Here is a 20,138-nt window from a genome sequence, read left to right as displayed (position 1 = left end):
AATCTTTCCTAGCTCTGATGAGAAATCATCGTTGTGGTTATGGTGCAGTGAGTGAGCAGATATCGATGACCGGTGCAGCATGTGCTGATACGTCTGATGAAGAGCTCAGTGCTGATGGATCTACAGACTAGACTGGGGTGTGAACAGGTTTTTCATCTCTGTTCATTCTGAATGGACACTGTATTCTAATTATCCAGCTCTGTTCAGAAAAAAAAGGCTGTTTGTTTTCTGGGTTTTTTCTGTCAGCATTTTCTAATCTGAGTCAGCTCTTACGACAGTTCCTGTTCATGATGTTGTTTACGCTCACTTGAAGTATGACACTGCTTTTCACATTTGAGAGATTCTTGAAACATTTCAGAGGGTCAAGATTGAAACATGAAACTCAGTTCTCTACTTGTTTCAATCGAATGGACATTGGTGAATTGTGGTGTTTAGCAGTAAATTATGCTATTATATATGATAGTATGCTAAACGATGTAATTTTTATCACTGGATAGTCTTTGCTGCGAAATCTAGTAAAGATGACCTTTTATTGTCATTTTTATTTTGTTTCCTTCTTAGAAAATCTCTTCTCAGGTTACTGTATAGTGCAATACATGAATTGAAGTAGGAATCAGGGTCCTTTCTTTTCAAATGTTTTTAAATGTTAAATGTTTCGGTTTTTTGTTTGTTTTCAAGTAAAATGTGTTGTCTAAACATGTGTTGATCATATGTACAGTATGCACTATATGAATATTGCCCAGATTTTTGCTCCAGAAAGTCTGGAGAAGTCGACACTAGTTGTCTAAAGTCAGATCCAGTTTGCAGATTTGAGATTCCATAGAAAATCACGTAGTGTGATGGTCACAGCCCAGCCAACAATCTTATGTCGGGCCCAGATGGGTGGCTCCTGGGCTATCTAACTGGGCCCCAGCCAGTTTTGTCCGCGGTTTCCATGAGGGCCCCACATGGGTCAGCCCAGATGAAACAATGAAATGAACACTGCTCAGTATGCATACTACAGAGTGCTAAAAATAAGACTGAATCAGCACTGCAGTTCATTAGATAATTAAGTAATTAATCTAGTACTGATTGAGCATTAGTGACGAATTACAGAGGTACAGATGTTGGTTTATTGAAAAGTATATTTGTCACCATTATGGAGAATAGCGTTTGTTTTAGTTGGGTGAATGGCCCTTAAAGTTTTCACTTTAGCTTTTCTCTGGCTGCTTTAACTGTGTTTGTTATGGCAAGACAAGCAAGAAAAAACGACCTGATTCTAGAGACTGATTTCTAATGGCACAGATGATGTGATAATAACTCCACATTAATAACACTTAACATGTGAGTGTACACGTATACTTTCAACAGCGCAGAAGAATATTAAAATATAATTTTCACAAAATGCTTTGAGCTTCTGCCTCACAAACACACAGACATCAAGAATCAGTGTATGAATCTCAACGGTGACATGATTCATGCTGCAATGCATTCTGGGTGCAGCACACAAAAGTCAACCATGGCTCCCAGCATGCATTACAGCATGAATTGCGTCACTGTTGTTGAGATTCATACACTGATTCTTGATGTCTGTGTGTCTGAAAGAGCTGACAGTTAAAAACCCAAATTCAATTTTTTGTTCTCTCAGGGTTAGTAATGTGAAAACTTAATTTGCTGATTCTAACAGGCCACTTTCAAACAGTGATGAGCTCTATGAGAAAGACTGCTTTATAACATTAAAAGTTACAAAATCATCAATGAACGACCATTATCAGCTGATAATCTTTGAGTCTGTCTTTGCACACAACATGTTTTCTAAATACATTGTGGCAAAGAAAACAAGCATACAGAGTAACATAAGAGTCAAGAGCTCTATTAAAGCAAACGTTATTCACTATAATGGTAGACAAACTCTACTTTCAATAAAACATCAACATCTGAACCTCTGTATTTCTCAATAAGAGCTTCTCCAGACAATCTGACAGAAATAAGGTCAGTCTGGTTAGTAATAATGATGCTAGTAATGCTGTTTGTGGAGTTGTTTAATCCTCCTCTGCTGAGATCTTCAGAGATTTAATGTCTTTTATTTGCAGTTCTTTTGCAGGCTGTGGCTGGAAGTCAATAGTAGTTGTTGTGTTTCTGCGCGTCTCTTTTTTCTTTAGCAGGTGTTCGTCACTAGATAATTAAGTGATTAATCTAGTACTGATTGAGCATTAATGAACTGCAGTGCTGCTTCAGTCTTATTTTTAGCACTCTGTAGAATGCATACTGAGCAGAGTTAATTTCATTGTTTCATCTGGGCTGACCCATGTGGGGCCCTCATGGAAACCGAGGACAAAACTGGCTGGGGCCCAGTTAGAGAGCCCAGGTGCCACCCATCTGGGCCCCACATAAGTGTGCTGGCTGGGAGACTGATTTTTTAGCTTCAGACTCTGATTCCATCCAATCGAAAGAGATAAAATATGTTTGATATTTTCAGCCAATTTTAGAACACACATTGTTTTCACGTTTCTGAGTGAGTTAGTTGTGTTCGAAACAACTTTAAAGTTATGAAAGTGTATGATGGCCAGTTTTAACTCTGTGACTGTTTGTAAGTGTGTGAAGACTATAGCATTTTAAAATCTGTTCAGATTTGTACTGACAGATGTATACTGTAAATGCCTATTTAAACAACATGTTAAATGTGCAGTATTAGGAAATAAATGAGTCTTGACTAAGTGTGAGTGTTTGTTTGTAATGGACGTTTGGAAACATCTTCACTGATATCAGACACTTCTCTCAGCTCATACAGCAACACAGTTTTGAGAGTCAGAGAGTAGCTAGGAAATTCAATAGATTTTGATATTATGCCTCAGGATGTCTGTGCATGCCACTGCTTTCACCCTCAATACCACGACTGAGGTAAGACCCTTGAGCAAGAACCGAACCCCAAACTGCTCCCCGGCACAGCAGTAAAAAAATGGCTATCCACTGCTGTGTGTGTGTGTGTGTGTGTGTGTGTGTGCGTGTGTGTGTGTGTGTGCGCGTGCGTGCGTGCGTGCGTGCGTGCGTGTGTGTTTGTGTGTGTACACTTGGGTAAATGCAGAGCACAAATTCCGAGTATGGGTCACCATACTTGCTTATATGTCACATCATAAATGAATGAATGAATAAGACATTTACACTAGATTCACTAATGTGAAAAGTCCATCTGAAGACTTCTACACAGGTGCTTTATAGAGCAGAGACTGATGTGCATCGCTTTATTGATCCTCTTTTAGCTTTCACTTATTTAACTTTGTTAAAGAGTAGGAAGGATCTATAGTTTTTTTGTTTGTTTGTTTGTTTGTTTTTTCTTCTTCTCTATATTTGCACACCAAAATATACAAGTTTATGCATCTGAAAGCAAAATTTACAAAAGAAAAAAAAATAATAATATGGACAACAATTTATGTAGTAGTAATTATTTATTAATTTGCTTACTGGTTGATTGTCCTGTTTGGACCTTGATAGATGCAGTCAAACTAATGTTTTGTTGTATGTTCACAGTTTATGTTCTCAAAATATATGAAAACTGAGTTTAAATAGTACTGTTAACGAGGAATTTAAATAATTTTACCGCTGTACTTTTCCTCAAAGACCTCAGAAATGAAAGTGAAAGTGTGATCTCATAAATCCGCCAGTGATGGGCAGCAATGCGCTCCATACAACCCGGAAGAGACGAAAAACACTTTCACTTTAAATTAGATCCGGTCACGGCGCTTTTCGAAAATGTAAATGAAAAAATAAATAAAATTGATAGGTTATAATTTTTTTTTACATTTTCTTTGTAGAATGTTTTGGTGTTTTGTGTTTATTATTTTATTGTTTCACTCTTTTCTTAGCGATGCGCTGCGAGGTAAGAACACGTTTACTTTCAGGAGACAAAAAATGGCGACCTACAAACTGCATTCACTAATAAACCTACTATGAATAATTATATACTATTTAAAAATTACTATAAGGAATAGTGCAAAACTGTATTTTACATGCAGAGTTTATTTTTGTGTTTTGTTTGTTTTATCCACATTTTGTCAATTTTGTGATTGTATGTGTTTTATGTTCCTCAGAGAAACATTACCTCCACTTCAAGTTTACAGCATTTTCTAAATCAAACACATTCCCAGAGTTCAGTGCTGAGGCTGTTGCTGACGGCAGACGGATCGTTCACTACAATAATAAAGATAAATTCCAGGTAAGAGAGAGTCTGACTGAAGATGACTCTGAATCTCTTGCTCTACCACCTGAGTCTAGAGACTGGTTCCTACATCAGATGAAGACTCTGTCAAACTGTGCAGACTCACAGTGTTCTGGTGAGTTTCATGTTTTTCTCATCAATTATCAGACATGTTGTGAAACTGGATATTCCTGCATTCATTTATTTATTTGAGATTTTTGCACAGTACTGTATACAGTATATAGTCATGAGTGTTGTTCTGTGATTGTAGAGCTCCATGTTCTCCAGAGAATAACTGGTTGTGAGCTGGAGAAATGTCCTGATGGATCAGTGAATCTGACGGTCTTTGATGAATATGGATTTGATGGAGAAGATTTTATTGCCTTTAATTCTGACATACTGCAGTGGATTGATAAAAACCCCAAAGCTAAAGAAACCAAAATCAAATGGGATCAGCAAACAGAACGCAATGAACTCCTGCAGCATCACCTCAAGAAATGCATAAACTGGATCTCCACATTTAACAACACGAAAAAGAGTAAGTTCTGATCAAATCACTTTAATGAGCTGTAACAAGTCATTGTGAACATGAAATAAATTCAGGAGGTTGTGTCTAATTCTCTCATTGTACACTGTAAAACCCAACAGTTAGGATAACTCAAACCGTTTGAGGAAACTGATTGCCTTAAAACATTTAAGTTTTTAAAACTAACAATTATGAGTGAACTTATTTCAGTTGAGTTCACTAAAATAAGATATACATTGCAGTTAAGTAATTAAGTGATTAATTAAGTGCTGATTGAGCATTAGTGATGAACACCTGCTGTTAACAAACACAATCACTGACAGAAAGAGAAACACAAGAACAACTGACTTCAGCCACAGCCTTAGATGAAATCAACTGAAATAAAATACATTAAATCCCTCAAAATCTGATTAAACAACCCCACAAACAGCGTCACCAGCTCCACTTATTAATCACCAGACTGACTTTATTTCTGTCAGACATCTACAGAAGATCTTATTGAGAATTAACTAAGGTTTAGATGTTGATTTGTTTCATTTGAAGTAACCATGTTAGAGATCAGTGTCTGCTTTAGTTGGGCTCTTGACCCTTGTTGGTTTTTTCGTTTTTCTCTGGTTGTTGTAATCATGTGTTCCTCAAACATATTTGTTACAATTCAAAAGCCCAGAGAAAGTGATCAGTAGTTGGCTGTTTTATGTTCATAGTGACAATCATCTGTAAATGAACTGATCTCATTGAGAGTGAACATAGACTCATTGTGTGTCTAATTTCTGATTAAGTGGATGTTGTACTGATTACAGTAAAAATGATTATAAGAGCCACTAGTTCTGTGACAATCAGGTAATAGAAATAACTTTCTAAACAATTTGTCCACAAATTTTTAGAAGCAATTAGACTCACACAGACATCAGGAATCAGCTTATGAACCTCAACAATGGTGACCATTAAAAAAATAAAAAAAATTCTGCAATGCATGCTGGGTACTAGCATAGTACAAAACTCATCCATGGCTCCCAGCAGAGGCGGACAATCCAGGGGTCAGAAAGTAAAAGTCCTGCCATATTTTTGTTCCACCCATGAACTCTGCAGCTGATTTCACCAGAGGAGGAACCAAGTCATTCCTTTCAAGTCACAAGCAAGTCTCAAGTCAAATCCCAAGTCCTCAAAGAGTTAAAGTTAATGAGATAATTAAGTGTCTAATTAAATTATGATTGCGCATTAGTGATGAACACCTGCTGTTAATGACAATTACAGAGGATCAGATATTAATGTTTTAATGGTTAAAATGATGCCACCATCACAGAGATCAGTGTGTGCTTTAGTTGTGCTCTTGGCCTTTGACTCCTGTGTCAGATCTCTCTTGCAGCATTACATGTGTTGCTGTAAAGTAAAGAGATCAGGGCTGCACAATGAGAAACCATGCTTTTACAGCTGTACTGATTGTTTGTTTTTTTCTTCTTTGTGTTATATGTTTAGGTTTTGAAAAAACAACCTTGTGAAATAGCGTGCAAGGAACTTGTTGTTCTAATAGTTATGAATTCATTTGAAATCGACTGTATTTAATGCATATAAACACTTAAACTCTTCTGGTATTTAGACGCGCAGACATAATGAACCAGTATATGAATCTCAACAATGGTGACAACCAACAAAATTCTTCATGCATGCTGGGTAAGACCATAGTAAAAACTCCCATCATGCACTGCAGTATGAATTATTATTGTCACCACCGTTGAGGATCATATGATAAGTGTTCATGTCTAAAAGCCTGAGCTGATGCAGTTCTTCCTCTTAATATGTAATCACTACAGTAGCATTTGTTTGGTAGGACTTTTTTTTCCTGACATTCAGTAATAGCAGAATATCACTCAATAAACCAAAGCGAGACACCTTCATGATGCTCATTCAAATGATTTAAAAGCAGAAAGCGTAAGCTAATCTGCTACATCAAGTTCTTGATTCAGCAATGCACAAATGTTTGCTGTGAAACAATATTGCACTTGCTTAAAAGCAAATTACTTTGATTTACTAAAAGGGTCAAGAGCCCAACTAAAGCAAACACTGATCTCCATGATGGTGGCATCATTTTAACCAATAAAACATCAACATCTGATCCTCTGTAATTCTCAATAACAGCAGGTGTTCATCACTAATGCACAATCATCATTTAATTAGACACTTAATTATCTCATTAACTTTAACTCTTTGAGGACTTGGGATTTGACTTGAGACTTGCTTGTGACTTGAAAGGAATGACTTGGTTCCTCCTCTGGTGAAATCAGCTGCAGAGTTCATGGGTGGAACAAAAATATGGCAGGACTTTTACTTTCTGACCCCTGGATTGTCCACCTCTGGCTCCCAGCATGCATTGCTGCATGATTTTTTTAAATAAATTTTTTAATGGTCACCATTGTTGAGGTTCATAAGCTGATTCGTGATGTCTGTGTGAGTCTTGGTACTACCATAGAGGAGAACTTTTGTAGATCAACTGTTTGGAAAGTTTTTTATTTTTTATTTTTTTATTATTATATTAACTTATTGTCACAGAACCAGTGGCTTTTAGAATCACTTTTACTATAATCAATACATTCATTTAACCAGAAATTAGACACACAATGAGTCTATGTTCACTCTCAACGAGATCAATTCAGTTACAGATGATTGTCATTATAAACGTATAACAACCAACTACTGATCATTTTCTCTTGGCTTTTGAGTTGCAACAAACATGTTGGAGAAAACAGAAGTCAAGGGTCAAGAGCCCAACTAAAGCAGACACTGATCTCTAACATGGTTACTTCAAATGAAACAATAAATCAACATCTAAACCTTAGTTAATTCTCAATAAGATCTTCTGTAGATGTCTGACAGAAATAAAATCAGTCTGGTTATTAATAAGTGGAGCTGGTGATGCTGTTTGTGGGGTTGTTTAATCAGATTTTGAGAGATTTAATGTATTTTATTTCAGCTGATTTCATCTAAGGTTATGGCTGAAGTCAGTTGTAGTAGTTCTTGTGTTTCTCTTTTCTTCAGTGATTCTGTTTGTTAACAGCAGGTGTTCATCACTAATGCTCAATCAGCACTTAATTAATCACTTAATTACTTAACTGCAAGTTTTAAAACTTACATGGTTTAAGCCAAGGGGAATTGATTTACTCAAACGGTTTGAGTTACCCTACACTGCAAAAAATTGCTGTAAAATTTACAGTAACTTACTGGCAATTTTGGTTGCCAGTAAGACTGTAAATTTACAAGAGTACTGTAAATCAATAATTACAATTGTACTGTAAAAATACAGCAAACTCTTGCATGCTGTAAAATTGTTGTGATCCACAAAACTACATTAAACTAACAGATCTCTCTTGTGCAATATAATACAGTTCAGTTAAATATTTACTCTCCTTATAGATAACACCTGCTGTTAACAAGCATAATCACTGAATGAAAGAGAAACAAGAACTACATCTGACTTCAGCCACAGCCTTACACTCAAAAAAATTATTTGGTCTAATTTGCGCCAGTGTTCATGTGTTTCCACACTACAGAGTGTTCAAGTAGAATTGAAGCAGTGCTGGAGTTAAGGAGATAATTATGTGATGATTGATCATTAATGATGAACACCTGCTGTTATCAAGAAGAATCACCGAAGGAAAGAGAAACACAAGAACTACAACTGACTTCAGCCACAGCTGAAGATGAAATCAACTGAAAAAAAAGAAGACATTAAATCTCTCAAGATCTGATTAAACAGCATCAGACTGACCAGATTGACTTTATTTCTGTCAGACTTCTAGAGAAGCTCTTATTGAGAATTAACAGAGGTTTAGATGCTTTATTGTTTTGTTTGAAATCACCATCAAAGAGACCAGTGTTTCCTTTTGTTGGGCTCTGGGCTCTTGACCCTTGACATGTTGGTGTTAATATTACACTGGTTGCTTTAATTGTGTGTTTATATAGAACACACTTCATTTAGCCAGCAAAGCTAAGAAAAAAAAAAAAAAAAAAAAGAGTTGTGGGCAGATGATCCACCGATCTCATTTCAAGTTTCATTTTTTTATATAGCTTCAGATGTAGTAGTCTTGTAAAATCAGATAATTTAAATAATTTACAAATCACTTTGTGCTCAAAAACATTTAATCTGTAACAATGCAAAGATCACAGACATCAAGAATCAGCGTATGAATCTCAACAATGGTGACAGTCAACAAAATGCTTCATGTTGCAATGCATGCTGGGCAACACCATAGTACAAGACTCTCCCATGTATCCCAGCATGCATTGCAGCATGAATAAACAACGCAGCTGAATTGTCTGATTATTTTCTTTTATTCTTACTATTTTATTTTATGTATGCTGTTATAGTTGTGACTTTTAGTAGCATGTTTTGTGATGTTCAGAGTTTTATCTGAATATTTTCTTGACTGTCACCATTGTTGAGATTCATACACTGATTCTTGATGTCTGTGGTCTTTGTATTTATACAGACGAAAACTTTATGTGCACAAGGTGATTTGTAAATTATTCAAATTATCTGATATTTACAATACTGCAAGATATGAAGCTACGAAAAAATCTAAAACAGTATAATGTCTATATAATCAGAAATTGGACTTGAAATGAGGTCAGGGACCAGTGACAAGATCTACCCACAACTCTTTTTCACTTGGCTTCGCTGGTTAAGCTAAGTGTGTTTTAAATGATCATACAATTAAAGCAACCAGTGTAATATTAACACCAACATGTCAAGGGTCAAGAGCCCAACAAAAGGAAACACTGGTCTCTTTGATGGTGATTTCAAACAAAACAATAAAGCATCTAAACCTCTGTTAATTCTCAATAAGAGCTTCTCTAGAAGTCTGACAGAAATAAAGTCAATCTGGTCAGTCTGATGCTGTTAAATCAGATCTTGAGAGATTTAATGTCTTCTTTTTTTTCAGTTGATTTCATCTTCAGCTGTGGCTGAAGTCAGTTGTAGTTCTTGTGTTTCTCTTTCCTTCGGTGATTCTTCTTGATAACAGCAGGTGTTCATCATTAATGATCAATCATCACATAATTATCTCCTTAACTCCAGCACTGCTTCAATTCTACTTGAACACTCTGTAGTGTGGAAACACATGAACACTGGTGCAAATTAGACCAAATCATTTTTTTGAGTGTAGATGAACTCAACTGAAATACAAGACATCATTAAATCTCTCAAGATCTGATTAAACAACTCCACAAACAGCATTACCAGCTTCACACATTACAATTTGACTTTATTTCTGTCATATGTCTATAAAAATTATTTGAGAATTAACAGAATTGAAAATGTTTCGTTTGACCTCACCATTGTGGCGGTCAGGGTTTGCTTTAATTGGGCTCTTGACCATCAAATTTTAATCTTAGCTTTTTTCTGGCTGTTGTAACTGTGTTTGTAAAAGACGTTTGTTATAGCATGAAAACCCAGAAAAATGTGTGATTACGTGCTTTTGATTGATTATTGATAATGATGTAATCATTATCTAGTGACCTGATTCACTGATCTCATTCAGAGGCTGATCTTTAAAGACATGGATATCTTTTTTGTGTGTGTGTTTATAATTGCAATATGACCCTGAATGAGATAACAAACTGCTACTGAAAAATTTTAAAAATGTCTTATGCACGAAACTTGTAGTGCTACGGCAGCAACTAGACACACACAGACATCAAGAATCAGTGTATGAATCTCAACAATGGTGACAATCAACAAAAAAAATAAACAGATCAACTCTGAACATCACAAAACATGCTACTAAAACTCAACACAAAAACAATAAAAGCACATAGTAAGAATTAAAGACAATAAGTGGACAATTCAGCGGCATAATTTATTTATGCCGCAATGCATGCTGGGATTCATGAGTGAGTTTTGTACTGTGCTGGTACCCAGCATGAATTGCAGCATTAAGCTTTTGATTGTCACCATTGTTGAGATTCATACACTGAATCTTGATGTCTGTGTGTGTCTTATTGTTGCCGTAGTACTAAAAGTTTTGTGCATAAGACATTTTTAAAATTTTTCAGTAGCAGTTTGTCATTTTATTCCAGGTCATATAGCAGCCGTAAACAGCACAAAACTAACAAATAAAAAAAAAGCCACTCCATGTCTTTAAAGATCAGCCTCTGAATGAGATCAGTGAATCAGGCCACTAGATAATGATTATATCATTATCAATAAGCAATCTAAAGCATGTAACCACAAATTTTCCTGGCTTTTCTTGTTATAACAAATGTGCTCTACAAACACAGTTACAACGGCCAGAAAAAAGCTAAGATTAAAGTTTGATGGTCAAGAGCCCAACTAAAGCAAACCCTGACCGCCACAATGGTGAGGTCAAACTAAACGTTTTCAATGAAACAACTTAACTTCTGTTAATTCTCAAATAATTTTTATAGACATATGACAGAAATAAAGTCAAATTGTAATGTGTGAAGCTGGTAATGCTGTTTGTGGAGTTGTTTAATCAGATCTTGAGAGATTTAATGATGTCTTGTATTTCAGTTGAGTTCATCTAAGGCTGTGGCTGAAGTCAGTTGTAGTTCTTGTTTCTCTTTCATTCAGTGATTCTGCTTGTTAACAGCAGGTGTTATCTATAAGGAGAGTAAATATTTAACTGAACTGTATTATTTTGCACAAGAGAGATCTGTTAGTTTAATTTAGTTTTGTGGGTCACCATTGTGGTGGAGAGTAGAGCCTGTGCTTCAGTCAATGATGAGCTACAAACACTGATATTCTGCTGCTTTATTTAAAGACAGTAACTGTAGAGTTGCTGATACAGTGATGATCTCTTTGTTAAGTGCTTTACCACATGCATGTGTGCTTTAGCTGATGATAAACTGCAATGATTTGAGTTAAAGTCATGTTTTTAGTGACTTTACTATTACAAATTAAGTGTTTGCAGTTTTATATTAAGAAATGTTCCTTCTTAGTAGAATCAAATTAAATAAGTCTACCAAATGTTTACACACCATCATAACAATACAAGAGTTTGCTGTATTTTTACAGTACAATTGTAATTATTGATTTACAGTACTCTTGTAATTTACAGTCTTACTGGCAAAATTGCCAGTAAGGTACTGTAAATTTTACAGCAATTTTTTACAGTGTGCCAATAAGACTGTAAATTTACAAGAGTACTGTAATTCAATAATTACAATTGTACTGTAAAAATACAGCAAACTCTTGCATGCTGTGAAATTGTTGTGATGGTGTAAACATTTGGTTAACTTATTTCGTTTGAGTCTACTAAGAAGAAATATTTCTTAATATAAAACTGCAAACACTTAATTTGTAATAATAAAGTCACTAAAAACATTACTTTAATTCAAATCGTTGCAGTTTATCATCAGCTACAGCACACATCTATGTGCCAAAGCAATTAACAAACAGATTTTCACTGTATCAGCAACTCTACAGTTACTGTCCTTTAATAAAGCAGCAAAACATCAGTGTTTGTGGCTCATCATTGACTGAAGTACAGACGCTATTCTCCACCACAATGGTGACCCGCATATGACCCACTATATGATGCCGCATGAGCAGACAAACTGCTACTGGAATATTTTTTATTAAACATATTGTGCACTACGGAAAATTTTAGACATCAAGAATCAGCATATGAATCTCAACAATGGTGACAATCAACAAAATAAATAAACAGATCAACTCTGAACATCACAAAACCCTCTACTAAAACTCAACACAAAAAAAGCAAAAATAAAAGCACATAGTAAGAATTAAAGACAATAAGTGGACAATTCAGTGGCATAATTCATTCATGCCGCAATGCATGCTGGGAGTCATGGGTGAGCTTTGTGCTGTGCTGGTACCCAGCATGCACTGCAGCTATAAGCTTTTGATTGTCACCATTGTTGAGATTCATACGCTGATTCTTGATGTCTGTGTGTGTCTAATTGTTTCCGTGGTACTAAGGGTCATATAGTGACTATAAACAACACCAAACTAACAAAAAAAAAAAAAGTTACATATCCATTCAGTCTCTGAGTGAGATCAGTGAACCAAGCCATTAGATAATGATTATAACACTGTCAACAATCAAAGAAAAACACACATTTTCTTAGCTTTTTATGCTACAACAAATATGCTTTACAAAGACAGTTACAGCAGCCAAGAAAAAACTAAAATTAACAATCAAGGGTCAAGAGCCCAACTAAAGCAAACCCTGACCGCCACAATGGTGAGGTCAAACTAAACATTTTCAATAAAACAACAAAATTTCTTTTAATTCTCAAATATTTTTTATAGACATATGACAGAAATAAAGTCAAATTGTAATGTGTGAAGCTGGTAATGCTGTTTGTGGAGTTGTTTAATCAGATCTTGAGAGATTTAATGATGTCTTGTATTTCAGTTGAGTTCATCTAAGGCTGTGGCTGAAGTCAGTTGTAGTTCTTGTTTCTCTTTCATTCAGTGATTCTGCTTGTTAACAGCAGGTGGTATCTATAAGGAGAGTAAATATTTAACTGAACTGTATTATTTTGCACAAGAGAGATCTGTTAGTTTAATGTAGTTTTGTGGGTCACCATTGTGGTGGAGAGTAGAGCCTGTGCTTCAGTCAATGATGAGCCACAAACACTGATGTTCTGCTGCTTTATTTAAAGACAGTAACTGTAGAGTTGCTGATACAGTGATGATCTCTTTGTTAAGTGCTTTACCACATGCATGTGTGCTGTAGCTGATGATAAACTGCAACGATTTGAATTAAAGTCATGTATTTAGTGACTTTACTATTACAAATTAAGTGTTTTCGGTTTTATATTAAGAAATGTTCCTTCTTAGTAGAATCAAATGAAATAAGTTTACCAAATGTTTACACCATCACAATAATTTTACAGCATACAAGAGTTTGCTGTATTTTTACAGTACAATTGTAATTAATGATTTACAGTACTTTTGTAAATTTACAGTCTTACTGGCAACCAAAATTGCCAGTAAGTTACTGTAAATTTTACAGCATTTTTTTACAGTGTAGATTTATCACCATTTATTACAAAATAAATACTGATCAGTTCAAAATGTTAAAATATCCTTGCATGAGTGTTTGATTTAACTTTCTGGGGTTGTATCTGCAATGATACACTATGAAATACTATTGATTTAATCTAAATTGTAAAAATATAGGAAATTCTTTCAAGACTGTGTATACTTCTATAGGTGTAATTGTGATCATTTATTCACAAAAAGTGTGTGTATATCATTATTATTATTATTATTATTATCATTATTCTTATTTTATTTATGTATTTTATTTATTTTGCACACAGAACCAAATTCTTTGTAAATGTTTGTTTGTTAATTGCATTATTATTTTTTGCTCAGCTCCACCAGATGTTCATGTGTTTGCGAGAAAATTTCCTGATGATCACAGTAAGCTGGTTCTGAGCTGTCTGGCCACTGGTTTCTACCCCAGAGATATTGAGATGAACATCAGATTGTACAGAATCATAGTTAAGGACCAAACATCATCTGAAATCAGACCAAATGGTGACGGATCCTTTCAGATGAGATCCAGTGTGGAGATCGACACAAACCACAAAGAGTTGTATGACTGTTCTGTCATTCACAGCAGTTTGACAGAACCAACTGTAGTAGAATGGGGTAAATATCACCAGAAATACATCTTTGATTGAAAGCATGAAGAATGGCTTTTATACACTAACGGTGCTTCTGTGTGAATAACAGATGAAACTTAATACAAGTCACTCAGTATGTAGAAAGAGAACATAACGTTGATGTTGCTGGTCACAAACAATTACAGTTAAAGTGCCTTGACTCAGTTCAACATTTTACACACGTGTCTTACAGAGCAGATGCTTATGTGTATCTCTCTATTAATCCTTTTAGATTTAGATTTCACTTATTTATTAAGAAAAGCAACATTTACGAAAGAAAATAAACTTCATGTGGACTACATTTTAAGGAGTAGCAATGCAGCATTGACAGCTGCAATCACTAATGTTTTGTTGTATGTTCACAGTTTATGCTCTAAAGCTATTGTGTGAAAACTGTGTTTGAAGAGAGTTTAAAAATAATAATACTGTTAATGATGCATTGTAATAATTTTACTGGACCTTTCCTCAAGGACCTCAGAAATGAATGCAAAAATGTGCCAGTGAGGGGCAGCAATGCGCTCAATACAAACGAAATTGCATGTAAAATACAATTTTACAGTATTCCTTATAGTAGAGTTTGTTTTAATGTTAGTTTTATCACAGTCCCTTTAAGGCAAGTCATGTCACTCTGCAGCCATCTTTGAAACGCCTCTCAGGCATGCAAGTGCAGCTCCTATCTCTTTGAATGGGGCAACATCAAATTCTCCAAGACCGTTCACAAGCTTACGATTAAATGTCATATTTGAGATCACCAATGAATTCTGACAACAATAAATGTTGTTTCTTTTGCTTAAAAAGTGTTAAAAAACGCATTTTTCAGGCTAGACCAGCGAGTGCGCATGCGCAGTCCTAGGCGCACGTCTCAGAATGCTGACTGTTTCTATAGCAACCGGGACTTCTAACGGCAGCTGCAGTGATGCAATGACTTTACCGATTAGGGATTGGCTCTTTTGCTCAGAATACGAGGCTTCCTTCAATAGAGCGGCCATATTAAACATTGCATTTCTCCCCATTCAAAACTATACGAGTGAAATGTCTTTGGTATTCTATAGTCTTTGGTTTTATCCACATTTTGTCAGTTTTGTCATTGCATGTGTTTTATTCTGTTTGTTCCTCAGAGAAACATTACCTGCACTTCAAGTTCACAGCCCTTTCTAAAGAAAACACACTCCCAGAGTTCAGTGCTGAGGCTGTTGCTGACGGCAGACGGATCGTTCACTACAATAATAAAGATAAATCCTGGGTAAGAGAGAGTCTGACTGAAGATGACTGGACCAAATCTCCTGCTCTACCACCTGTGTCTAGAGACTGGTTCCTACATCAGATGAAAACTCTGTCAAACTGCACAGACTCACAGTGTTCTGGTGAGTTTCATGCTCTTCTCATCAATTACCAGACATGTTGTGAAACTGCATATTCCTGCATAAAACTTTATTATTTATTTATTTTATTTTTTTGAGACTTTTGCACAGTGCTCTATACAGTATGTGTGTCACGAGTGTTGTTCTGTGATTGTAGAGCTGCATGTTCTCCAGAGAAAATCTGGTTGTGAACTGAAGAAATTTAATGGAACAGTGACAAGTCTGAGAGCATTTGATGAATATGGATTTGATGGAGAGGATTTTATAGTCTTTAATTCTGACACACTGCAGTGGATTGATAAAAACCCCAAAGCCAAAGAAACCAAAATTAAATGGGATCAGCAAACAGAACGCAATGAACACCTGCAGCATCACCTCAAGACCTGCATGGACTGGATCTCCATATTTAATAACACGAAAAAGAGTAAGTTCTGATCAAATCACTTTAATGAGCTGTAACTCTTTGTAAGCAGGAAATAAGTTCAGGAGGTTGTGTCCATAGACTGTAAAAAATGATGGATGATGGACCTTCACTCTCTTCCACTGAAGAAAAGTGAAGCCGACGTGTCTCAGGGCGTGGACATATTGCGCTGATTTGGGACCCGAGTCTGTGCAATAGTGAGCGAATCAAAAAGTAGAGTCAATCACTCTTGTTTTTATAGCATCACATAACTAACTAAAACTAAACTTATTTTAAAAAATGAACACTTGAATTCACATCAGCGTGATAAAAAATTATATAAAATGACAAAAAACATCTTTGGAAAAAAATTATTTGAAGTGAAATTTAATTATTTAGTTTGTCTCACTTCCCATTAGATTACATGGAGAGAGCGGGGTTTATGACCTATACTGGGACCAGAGACCAGGGGGCGATCGATACGCTTTTCAAGACTTGTGTGGCACACTTGGTTTGTGTCTAAAAAATACTGATGAGTTTAAAATGTTAAAACATCCTTGTCTGAGTGTTTTGTATCTGAAATGACACACTAACACTATTAATTTAATCTAAATGATAAAACTAGGAAAATCTTTCAAGGTTGTGTTTACTTAGGTGTAATTGTGATCATTTTACTCACAAATGGGGTTGTGTGTGTTCCTGGTAATCCTTACATTATGGGGACAAAATGACCCTACAAAGATGACGATATTCGAAATCCTTGTCATTTTTTCATCCCCATGAGGAAACAAGCTTATAAATCATACAGAGTGAAGAATATATCTAAAAAAAAAAGTCTCCTATAAGGGTAGGTTTAGGGCAATAGAACAGGCTATACAGGATATATAGTATAAAAACTATTATGCCTATGGAAATGTCCCCATAAAACATGGAAACCCAATGTGTGTGTGTAAATTTATGTATTTATTTATTTTGCACACAGAATCAAATTGTTTGTAAATGTTTGTTAATTGCATTATTATTTTTTGCTCAGCTCCACCAGATGTTCATGTGTTTGTGAGGAAAGCTCCTGATGATCAAAATAAGCTGGTTCTGAGCTGTCTGGCCACTGGTTTCTACCCCAGAGATATCGAGATGAACATCAGATTGTACAGAATTATAGTTAAGAACCAAACATCTTCTGGAATCAGACCAAATGGTGACGGATCCTTTCAGATGAGATCCAGTGTGGAGATCAACACAAACCACAAAGAGTTTTATGACTGTTTTGTCATCCACAGCAGTCTGACAGAACCAATTTTAATAGAATGGGGTAAATATAATCTTTAATAATAAATAAATTCATAAATAAATAAATAAAATCATCTTTGATTGAAAGCGTGAAGAATGGCTTTTATACACTAATGGTGCTTCTGTGTGAATAACAGATGAAACTCGATACAAGAGAACATAACATTGATGTTGCTAGTCACACAATTACAGTTAAAGTGCCTTGACTCAGTTCAACAGTTGAAATGCATTTTCAATATTTGTATATTTATTTATCTTTTTTTTTTTTTTTTTTTGCAGATGGAAATGGTGGTGACTGTGAAAAAGAATCTCAGTGGGCTTTAAAAGCAGTATTAATAATATTTTCAATTCTAGTTCTCATTGTGATTTGTTACTGCATCTACCGAAGGAAAAGGTCAAACGGTGAGTTATAAATATTCAACACTTTTGCTTTTTAATGTTTTGTTTTTAAATAGCATTGTTTTAGACCTTTTTTAAAAAAGTATGTTTGACAGTATATACTTTGACGTTACAAATATTTAACTTGATGATCACAAATTACAAGGAACACAGCAAATGAGAAATGCAAAATTGTTGTATATATTCAAGCTAAAGCTTTTTTATAATCTATTTTTTTTTTTTCTAGGTCCGACGAGCGGTTATGGTGATCAGGTTGGAAGGGAGATGAGAACCGAGCATCATCCTTCAAACAAAGGTAGGGCTGCCCCCCTAATAGTCGACTAAACATGAGTCGACGAGAAGAGGCTAGAGTCCAGGGCTCCTCAAATCTGGACCTCGAGATCCACTTTCCTGCAGAGTTTAGCTGTAACCCTAATCAAACATACCTGAACATGCTAATCAGTGTCTTCAGGATCATTAGAAAATCACAGACAGGTGAGTTTGATCAGGGTTGGACCTAAACTCTGCAGTGGATTGGACCTCCAGGGTAAGATTTGAGGAACCCTGGCTAGTCGACTAAAATTTTTAGTCTGTTAACTGCAGAAAAAAAGACAGCAGCTATTTGCACTGGGTGAAAATAGCCTTATTGAGACAATAAAGCCCTCTCTACACCTACCCCTAACTCTAAACCTACCCAGTAAACACCTTTGAGGCACTTTATTTTAAACGTTTCAATTCTTTGCCTTTTGATATGTGATGTGAAAAGGGTGAAGAATGAGTTCGGCAAAAGGTCGTAACACTGTGTAACAATGTGCCCGCTACTGTTAGCCCTGTCCTATTCTATGACATTAGCGATGCAATTTGCATTAATTACATCAACAAATTTTAATGAGAAGCCATGAGAAATTGGTGAATAAAGACAGTCAATGTTTAATGTTTAGTAATTATTATTTCAAGAAATGTAAAGCATTTTGTCTCCTGTTGTGTGTTTTTCAGAATGTCTGAATGTGCTTCCTTTTCTTATTATCTGCTGTATATTTTCTAGGTCAGATGAGCAGTTATGACGATGACAACGGAGTGAAGATGACACTTCAGTCTGACAGAGGACAGACGTCCAGTCCTGGAAGCGAAAGAAGAGAATGGTGGAATAAGAACAGATCATCTCCACACACAGACATCTCCGTATCACAGCCTGGACAGAGATGCGAACAGCTTGTGTTTTGCAGGTCCTGATTAGAAATTATGTTTGGCACATTTTAATGTAACAGTATTGTTTTCTGTGGTCATTTCAGGGAAGCGAAAATGGTGAAATAGCAACTGACAAATTACTGTGAGGCGTTAGAGGGTTTAAAATGCTTCTGGCCAAACTGAGTACTGTAAAATTACACATTGAGGTTTATGTGAAGTATTTCGCATTGACATCATTAATGAACCATTTTTACATTTCACTTTTGTATTTTCATTTGCTCCAGCAGCAAAAGTAATAATGACTTTCCTAATTAAAACAAACAAACAAATAAGGAGAAACTGATTACAGCATTCAGAAGAGAAAGATTTCATATTGACATCATTTTCTCAGCCGTTGCATTAGATAAGCTCATAAAAGTGTGTATATTATGGTGTACATTGGATTTTTAAAAATGTTTATTTAAAAAACGTGAAGTTTATTGGTGTTTTGATGTTTACAATGTTACTGACCATGAAAAACAAATCATCACAGTTTCTGAAAAGGACTTATGAAAACAACAATTGCACTGAATTTTGTGTTGCTGCTGATAAGTGTGCTGTTTCACCAATAAACGTTTATTATTGAATAGATAGTTTTGTTACTGTTACTTGAATGAAATGTGTTTCCAATAAATCACCTTCTCTTCAGGTCTATTTCTGTTCATAGCATGCAGTAATGGATTTCATGTGTGCTAGAGAAGTAACTACTTTTTTTAAATATTTTTTTTAGATAATATCCTTTATCCATTTATGAGAAATAGTTAAACAGTATGCAGGAAATATCTTGTTTTCTGTATGAGAATTCTGCCAAAAATAGATATAACTCTTAGCCACGTTTAAAATACCCCCCCCTTTTGTACCAAACTTTTGTACCAGTTGTAGCTACCCGTGTCAGGTGAAGTTGAAATGTTTATCTTTAATGCTTTAAAATAGCCTTAAAAAAACATTTTTAAATGTTAAAATGTCTTATACTACGGGACCATTGAATGCTTGAATCTGATTGGCTGACGAATGTTCTAATGTGTAATTATTTTCAGGGAAACGCACGGCGAACGTAGTTCCAGGCAGCTCTTGACCGCATTACATGACCATATCACTTCGCCAAATGATTTCAGGGCCATTCCA

The 20,138-nt window shown here is 35.4% G+C and overlaps 2 protein-coding genes across 2 annotated transcripts in view; both read left to right on the top strand.

The window, feature by feature from the left end:
- The window catches only part of LOC131525443 (H-2 class I histocompatibility antigen, K-B alpha chain-like), a 39,130-nt gene extending 38,574 nt beyond the window's left edge, over window positions 1–556 (top strand). Inside the window, exon 6 of the mRNA XM_058753061.1 lies at window positions 13–556. Coding sequence (XP_058609044.1) covers window positions 13–131 — 119 coding nt within the window. The 3' untranslated portion in view covers window positions 132–556. The remainder of the gene's footprint in view (window positions 1–12) is intronic.
- A 3,136-nt stretch (window positions 557–3,692) lies between these two features.
- LOC131525844 (uncharacterized) lies at window positions 3,693–19,600 on the top strand. Its single transcript, XM_058753805.1, has 10 exons — window positions 3,693–3,856; window positions 4,068–4,310; window positions 4,446–4,712; window positions 14,065–14,343; window positions 15,476–15,721; window positions 15,876–16,142; window positions 17,152–17,430; window positions 17,688–17,810; window positions 18,034–18,102; window positions 18,832–19,600. The coding sequence occupies exons 1-10, from the start codon at window positions 3,793–3,795 to the stop codon at window positions 19,017–19,019; spliced, it is 2,025 nt and encodes a 674-aa protein (XP_058609788.1). The 5' UTR covers window positions 3,693–3,792; the 3' UTR covers window positions 19,020–19,600.
- Window positions 19,601–20,138: the final 538 nt, after the last annotated feature.

Source organism: Onychostoma macrolepis, chromosome 19 (assembly GCF_012432095.1).
Source record: "Onychostoma macrolepis isolate SWU-2019 chromosome 19, ASM1243209v1, whole genome shotgun sequence".
NCBI lineage: Eukaryota > Metazoa > Chordata > Actinopteri > Cypriniformes > Cyprinidae > Onychostoma > Onychostoma macrolepis.
The sequence above is the reverse complement of the archived record's forward strand: the minus strand, read 5'-3'. Positions and strand labels throughout refer to the sequence as shown.